The 8,367-nt window shown below is 47.7% G+C and overlaps 1 protein-coding gene across 1 annotated transcript; it reads right to left on the reverse strand.

Moving 5' to 3' along the window:
• Nucleotides 1-952: 952 nt before the first annotated feature.
• On the reverse strand, nucleotides 953-2,613 carry LOC114629775 (paired immunoglobulin-like type 2 receptor beta). Its single transcript, XM_028777848.1, has 2 exons — nucleotides 2,511-2,613; nucleotides 953-2,210 (listed from the first exon to the last, which is right to left on the reverse strand). Exons 1-2 carry the CDS (start codon nucleotides 2,593-2,595, stop codon nucleotides 1,732-1,734), a joined length of 564 nt encoding a protein of 187 aa, XP_028633681.1. The 5' UTR covers nucleotides 2,596-2,613; the 3' UTR covers nucleotides 953-1,731.
• Nucleotides 2,614-8,367: the final 5,754 nt, after the last annotated feature.

Genomic DNA, 8,367 nt, shown 5'->3' on the forward strand with positions numbered 1-8,367 from the left:
GGAACAGATGCTTAAGGCTGAGCCTCAAGGAGAGCAAGCTCAAATGCGTGTTCTCCAAATGTCTTGGTATGTGCCTTCAGATTATCATTTGGTCACAGATAACTAAGTCATAGAAATACAGTTGGTTTGTCATAAATATATGTAACATCCAGAGTTGTTTCAGTCCATAGAATATTTGCTGCTCAAACCTTAGAACACGAGATTGACCCCTATTATTCATATGAGGAACTCAGATGAAATGAGTGAGCACGGCCTTTAGTCTCAGCCTTAGAGACAGAGACAGGCAGATCTCTGTGAGTTCAGTGCCAGCCTGCGGTAGATATTGAGTTCCACACTTAACAGGGCAGTAGATATTGAGTTCCACACTTGGTGATTCTAACCCCAGTTCTGAGAAGGTGAAGACAGGTAGATGGCTAGCACTCACTGGTCATACAACCTAGTCTCCTTGGCACACCAGAAGCCAGTGAGAGACCCTGACTCAAAAACTAAGATGGTGAGACTTGAGGGTTTTCTCTCACCTCCTCCAACATGGGAACAAATGAACACACATATGCACAGACACACACTCACACAAAGTTACACTGACACATCCACATGTGCACACACTGAATACATAAAACATTATGGCATAAAGAATATCATTTTATCTGTAAGATTACAGCTCAGTGCAGGGCAGAATAGAATAATTTGCTCTACAAATATCAGTACAATTAATTTCCAGAAGCTTTACTAACTGGAAACTCTAAAATCATGACACCTCTCTCTCTCTCTCTCTCTCTCTCTCTCTCTCTCTCTCTCTCTCTCTTCCCCCACCCCAAGCCCTGACAGCTGCTATTTGTCATTACGTCAAATCAAAATGGCAGCTATAGACTGTGACTTACTACTGTCAAGAGCCATTGCTGGGCATGGTGGCACATGCCTGTAATCTCAGGACTTGGGATGCAGAGGCAGGCAGATTTCTGTGACTTCAAGACCAGCCTTGGATTTCAGGACAACCAGGGCTATAGTGAGACCCTGTCCCCTAAAAAGAACAAATGAAAAAAACAAGATCCACAGAGCAATGTCATGGTCAACAGTGAAGTACATAGAGTCCCACAGGTCCTATAGGACCATGTGATGGGAGGGGACAGTAATGGCCAGACAGTAACAGGGCTGGTTCTCCAGGTCTCAGGGATCAGAAGATGGGGCAGCCACATCATGAACATGGGGACATTATTACTGAAGAGCCTGTGGTCTTAGGTGAGAGGTGAGAGCACTGAAGGAGACAGGGGGGTAGGGAAACAGAGAGGAGACAAGGCAGTGGTAGGGAGAGATGACCGGTGTGTCCTGGGGAGCTAGGAGGGAAAATGAGGGACTGTGGTGACAGCTGGCAGTTTACAGTTGGCCCATGAGACATCAAGAAGATCCAATGGCATCTGTCTGTTCTGTGCTTAGGTTGGAGCTGTGTGGAGAAGCTGCATACAGGGACCAATAGGAGCCCTGCCACAGGACCAAGAGAGTCCAGCTACATCCGGAGAAGTTCATCCACCTTGGGGTAATAGGATGAAAGTGAGCAGGACTGTAATGTTAGAACAATCAGGGTGTGAGCTATGGAGTAAGGCACATCCTGAAGCCCAGAGTGGGCCGTGGTTCTGTCAGAGCAGAGACCACAGCAGAGGAAGCAGCAAACACTTGGCACAACTACAAGGAAAGATACTGTTGGCAGAGGTGTGGGCAGGGCCAAGGAGAGGACTATGAAACAAAGTTCAAAGTTGTGGGGTCTGAGGTAACATCGAGGGGACTAAGAAGCCACAGGTATTGAAGCCTGAGCCAGAATAGCTCACCATGGAGGATAGTGAGTTGGGTCCCAACAATTGACTGCCAACTCTGCATGCCTTCTGTTGTGCTCAGCCAGACTTTACAGAAGTATGTGGCCTGGTCAGTCTCCTTCAAGTTGAGGATTCTGAGGACTCCGGATGTCCGACCCTCTGTCCAGTTCAGGCTGAGCCGGTCCTTGAAGTGCTCATGTATGAAACGCAGGGAGGAGTTGTAGATGAAGTCTCCATGGAAGTGCTTCCATCTCCAGGCTATGCTCATCTGTGGACCCTTGGCCAACTCCCAGGGGAAGTAGAAGGAGAAGGGGATCTCGATGGAGCCGCCCTGGACTCCAGAGAGGAGAACTGGTTGGTCGATCCCATAGTCATTTTCTCTGTTGTATGCTACTGAGTTTCCTGAGAAGAGTGAGAACAATCTGAAGCCACTGCATGGATGGAAAGGACATCCCAGAGCATCCTGGACCATCATCCATAGGCAGGGGTGAGACACAGGACAGGATTGTCCCTATGGCTGGTGGGACAGGAAAGTGAGGGAAGGGTTGGGTTGGCTACCTCTGTGATATTAGTTCTCTCTTCAGGCAGAGAGGCCTGGCTGGCTCCTCTAGCAGACAACTGTCCATGTGACAGCCCACTCTTCCCAGCCCCACTGTCCCCTCCTGTAGTTAAGTCCCTGCTAGTGAGGTCCCCACCACTCACCAGCATGCAGACATGCTGCTGACAGCAGAAGCAGGATATGAGCCATGGCCAGAGTCCCTCCAGGAAATGAGACCAGCAGAACCATAAGGCAAGAGAGGAGACACTGGAGGGATCCTGAGGTGCTTTTGAGTCAAGAGAGTCAGGATAGATTGACAACATCCCCCAGGGCCTCCTCATTTGGAGGGCTGAATGAGTACATTACCTCCCCATCTCCACCTCCTTGTGGCCAGCAACTTCCTTTAACATTCTGGTTTCTTCTTTCTCATGTTGCAGATCCTACCTTGTGGTCACTGACAAGATGGCGGGCCCCTCTTGAGCCCAGCCCCCTTTTTCATCAGTGATTTATGGCCTTGCCATGCCCTGCCCTCCTCTCTTTCACTTTGACCTCCTCTCTGCCCAGTTCTCTCTCTCTCTCTCTCTCTCTCTCTCTCTCTCTCTCTCTCTCTCTCTCTCTCTCTCTCTCTCTCTTTCTCTCTCTCCCTTGCTGTCCCCCTGTCTCTCCCTCCTTATCTCTACCATCCCTCCCCTCTCTCTTACCCTATCTTGCTGGTTCTCTGTGGCTCAGGCTCACTTTCAACCCAAGGAAGAGGCTATCTGGATATTACCCTTTCAGGAAGAAAAAAGCTGACATAAGTCTTTGACAAGCTGAGCCCCATGCTCAGATGAGAGATGCTAACAAGCAGGTTCCAGAGTGGAAGAATGGACGCTTCCTCAGCCCCCAAGTCTAGAACTGGGTCCCTTCTTCTGCTCTTTGCCATATTCCTGTTCTTCAGTGACCCCTCATAGTTCTCAGGCTGAACCAAGGCCTGGTGGACCCTCAGTGGCTTAGCATACTCCCTGCTGACCAGTTCACAATGTCCCTAGGCTTCCTAGGTGACAGTGATCCTCACCTAGACAGTGATTCTAAAGTGTATCCTGTTTCTGTAAGAGCCTTTCTGTACTCACACCAACAGAGCAAGCCCTGGCTCACACCATGCAGCATCAGATGGCAGGTCTGAGGGAACTCCAGTTTGACTAAGTCCTTGTAGGCTTTGTGTCATCACAGATATGCACCTGCCTGCAAGATATCACTCAGCCTTACCTCAAGTCCAGGACTGGAGATGACTCCCTCTAGCTGTGGCCATTCCAGAAACTTCTTTGGACTAAGAGGACAAAGAGAACTCAGAGCAGCCATGTGTCACTCACAACATATTACTTGAAACATTTCTGAGAGAGGACACAGCCTGACTGTAACTGGGGTAGAGAACTGAGAACTGGGGAGCAGAGACTCTAGTGGGCTCAGGGATAGTTCTATAAGAGAGCCACCCTACCCTTCCTATGATGAGGTGTCACCACCTTGTTGAGGGGCAGGAAGACATGATTGTGTCAGAGGAAGTGGCATCATTCTTCCTGAGTGACGTACTGAGGCAACTTCCCATTTCCTTAGCTTTCCTGGCATTGTCTGCCTTGTTCATGCTTCCCTGCAGCTGGATAGGCAGCCTGCCCTCATATCTGCCATCACCATAGTCCCCATGGTCCCCAGATCCCTTAACCCTCGCCAGGCTCTGAACTCCTGTGACTTCTCTCTTAGCTCTACATGTTCCGCTGACAGACTAAGTCCATTGTACTCTGAGAACCCAAAAGCACAGAATCTGTGGGATAAATTAGTTTGGATGGAAAGTTCAATTAGAAGAGGGGGCAGGTGAAACATTTCCTTTGCCAGTAGTGTTGGTATCCAGAGCCAGCTTGGCAAACTGGCTCCAAACTCAGGAATGTCACACATAGGTGACATCTGTTGCTGTGACAACCTTGCATATCTTCTTAGTGCCCATTCCTCACACTCACCTGGGAACCACCTATGTCACAGCCTAGATAAAAGGCAAACTGTTCCCACCTCCTAGTTCAGGGATAGCCATGTCTAGGTTCCATCTAGCTTTCCCCTACCATCTATAGCCTTTGAGAAGAAAGTTGCCCAATTGCCAAGTCATAGCAATGCAAGCATACAGGGGTGCCATGGGCCAGACGCTGGTCCTTAGGAACCATTACAGGGCAGGAACCATTACAGGGCATTACATCTACTCTTGGGCTCTGACCTCACTGCTGCTACCATCTGTCTCCTTAAACTTAAGCATCATACTTTTCTTTTCCTTTCAGTGCCCTGAACCAAGTTTAATCCCCAAAAGGATCTCCTGGGGTGTGGCTTCTCTCAGAGACATTGAGTACTTAGCTTCCTTAATTGTTAATGATATTTCCCCAACTCAAAAGACAAGGCCTGGGAGTCACCTGCAGCCAAGCTACTGTTATGGGGGAGGAGAGACATTTTGGAACACAAAGGCCTGGGATTTTAAAGATCAAAGACAGGGACACCTAAAGGAATAGCACCTGCTCCCTAGGTGTCCTGAGGCCATTCTTAGCCTTTCTGCCCACACCAGAACAGCCTTGTCCTCAAAACGGATCATTAATCCACTCACTGTTCTCTTCCCATACTGACTTACACAGTCTTTTCTAACTGGAGCATCACAGGAGCCTCGTAGTGTGCCATTGTCCCTTACTTTCCCCCCTCCCCCAAACCAGCACCCTTGGCTTTCTCACCACAAGACTCAAAGTAGTGGTTTTGGGGGGGATGTGAACCTTGTCATGTCCTTGTTTTGCTTATAAAAAAAACAAAAAACAAAAACAAACAAACAAACAAAAACACAAAGGACTTGCTGCAAAGCCAGATGCCCTGTGTTCATTTTCAAGGACTGACTCCCTAAAGCATCATAGCATGCACAGGTACACACAAAAGCTTGTGAAGCCACACAGAATAAAAATAAATACATGTGGGGACAGAGATAGCAAAGAGGTCATGAGTTTGTATTGCTCTTGGAGAGCCCTGGAGCATTGGCATATTTGTTTTTACTATTTTATTGAGTTCTTCTACCTCAACCTCCCTCTACCCTTCCTTATTCCACCCTGATCTTTTCAAACCCCAATTCTAGGTAGGAGAGATAGAAGGTTAGAGTGGAAAGGGGACATGAACCTCTATAGGCTATTTCCTGCTGTTTGGGGTCATCTGGTTCCTTGGGGCAAGTTCAGTCTTCCTCGCTGATGTGTTTAGTAATGTGGCAGCATGGTGTGGCAGGAGGGGGTGTCTTGGCAGGCCCATGCTGAAGCATCCCCCTGAGATACAGGCGTAAGACAGGTTTAATATAAAATGAAGTTTATTTGGGGTATGTGTTAGACGTCCGTGTGCAGCTTAGAACAGACAACACCAAACCAAACGGTTCCGGGGGTGGGGGTGGGGTTATTCAGGGAAGAGGGCAAAGGTGGGGGGGAGAGAAATAGGAGAAGATGGTGGAGGAAAAGGGGCGAGGTCAGGGAGTTCTGCCTGTTTTATATGGGTGGTGACGTAGCCTCTCCCAGGTAAAGGTGAGGTAGCCAGGTAGATTCAGGGAGTGTATGGTGGTTGCCTTGGAAACGATGTGGGGGTTGCCTAGATGTGATGACACTGGGTTCGAGCCTGATACCAACATACCTCCCTTTTTCTTATTATAAAGAGAAGAAAAAAGCGGGAGGGGAAGCCAGTGGTTGAAAGGGGAGTTAGGGTGTCGTGTCTCTTAAACTACTTCCTGTTGTGTAGAGGCATAGTCCGTTGTGGGAAGTAGGTGGCTTTCACCATCGGGGTCCACTAGGTAGATGTGTGTATCAGGTTCTTCTGTGGACAGTGGCTGGTAATCCTGTAATAGGAACTGATTAATAAATTGGTTAGAAATAATAACAGCAGGAGGATGACTAAAAAGGGTGTTACAAAAGAGAATATCTGCTTTTAAATATTTTTGTTTTTTTGTTTTTTTTTTAAATCTCAGAACTGGAGGTCTCATGTTCCCTAAAAATGCCATTCTTCTTGGAGGAACTGGTGAAGACAGACCCAACCCGCGGGTTCAGTTATTCGTGGGGGTCAAGGGGGACCTCACCTGAAAAGGAACATGGGTGAAAGGACGAGACCAAGCAAGTGTCACCTTGTCAAGGTCTGCTTTAATGTGGAAGCGGCTTACAAGATATACTCTAGGCAAGGGAGGAAGGGGAACAAAGAACAGGATGGGGACTCTATCAACTATAGATAGATAAGGTCAGTCATCCGGAGGAGCATTCTGCAGTTTTTCCTGGAATGTCCGGGGCAACAGTTCTCTAAGAACAGGAAATTCTTTCTTAGCTGAAGGTCAGATTCTCCCAAAAGAGACAGTTTCTCATAAAGGCAATTCATTAAGCAACTTTTGTTAGCTGGGATGGAGTCCCCAACAGAAGACCATCTTCTTTAGTTGTCAGGACATCTGGCTCCTGTCAGTTCTGAAGTACCACAGCTGGAATCCCGTGGGTCTTGTATGTAGAAATGAGTGTTTTGTGGTGTTGGTAGAAGAAATGGTTGGTCCGTGATCCTAGCATATGTATCTGACAAGACCGATATGGGCAGCCCCCATAATCGTCTGGCCAGTTTCTACAATAATCTTCTATCTGGGCAAAGAGAAAGCAAGTGTAGAAGAACATAATATTTAGATGGGATAACAGATAGAGGAATGATGGCAATTTGGATTGGTTCTTGGCATCCGGCTATGGAATGGTTTCCTGACCCTGTTTGGAAAGACTGTTTGCTATCTGTGGGGGTCTCTTGAACCTCAAACCTCTAGATGTAAGGGCTGACCTGGATAGAAACAAGCAGCAGGACGAGAAACCCATGTCTAGTCCAGTGAGGTCGAGCTCGGCTACCAGAGTAGAGTCTCATTTTGGGGGATTGAGGACAAGGTGGGTGATTTCAATGTCCTCTGGAGCTTAATAGAGCACAGTCCTGTTAGGGTCGACGTGTATGAAGAAGAGTCAATTTTAGATGGAGGGATGAAAGGCTTGAGGTGAGACAAGTGAACCCAATGAGGGAGTCCTTCAAGTTTAGCCAAGAGGGGTGAGGGCTGATGATCTGGAGTGGAGAGAAGGACTTGGTCTCCAATGTTGACAGGTAGTGGACAGGAGACAGTGTGTGGTTAACGTAGATAGTGGTCAGTAAAGGGGTGGTAGGAAATATGAAAGTGCCAGGGGATGTCTAGGGTCTTAGATAGAATTTGAGAAACTTGGGAAGTAAATTCAGGACCATTATCTGACTGAAGAGAGGCTGGGACACCAAATCAGGGGATGATCTTTCTGAGGAGGAAATCAGAGACTATCTGAGCCCTTTTGTTAGTTGTGGGAAAAGCCTCTACCCAGCCTGAGAAGATGTCCACCAAGACCAGGAGGTACTTGGCACGTTTGACAGCAGGCATGTGGGTAAAGTCAAGTTGCCAATCAGTTCCAAGAAGGGAACCTCTAGCCTGATGGGTAAGAAAAGGGGTACAACGATACCTTGAGCTGGGATCTGACATCTGACAGATTTTGCAAGAAGCAGTGATAGATTTTAAGAAACTTAAGTCCTCAGGAGTAGGCTGTACGTGTGTCTTAACAAAATAAGACAACACTTGGCTGTTAAAATGAAAGAGTTGGTGAAGATAGGACAGAGTTTGACGAGTGTCAGAGGGTGTAGGTGGGGACGTGGGTTGTAGTGTAAGAATGTCCTGGGGAGGATGTGATGAGTCTAGATCCCTAAGGGCCGCAGCTCTAGCTGCCTCATCAGCTCGGTTGTTTTTCTTGGAGACAATAGAGTCATCCGTCTGGTGGGATCTGCAGTGGACAATCCCAATAGCTGTGGAGAGATGGGAGGCCTTTAGCATGACCATAATTTGGTTTGCAATAGTTACTGATCCTCCTTTTGTGGTAAGTAACCAGTGTTCCTTCCAGATAGCAGCATGGGACAGGAAGATATGGAAAGCATATATGAAATCTGTGTAGATGTTAAGGAATTGTCCCTGTGTCA

This window comes from Grammomys surdaster, unplaced genomic scaffold, assembly GCF_004785775.1.
Source record: "Grammomys surdaster isolate TR1022 unplaced genomic scaffold, NIH_TR_1.0 316, whole genome shotgun sequence".
Taxonomy (NCBI): Eukaryota; Metazoa; Chordata; class Mammalia; order Rodentia; family Muridae; genus Grammomys; species Grammomys surdaster.

What these genes read in the sequence shown, in the direction of transcription:
- LOC114629775 (XM_028777848.1), bottom strand. Translation starts at nt 2,595, where the DNA reads ATGGTTCTGCTGGTCTCATTTCCTGGAGGGACTCTGGCCATGGCTCAT. An exon ending in AGCAGCATGTCTGCATGCTG is followed by an intron (nt 2,211 to 2,510) that starts GTGAGTGGTGGG and finishes CACTCTTCTCAG; the next exon opens with GAAACTCAGTAGCATACAAC.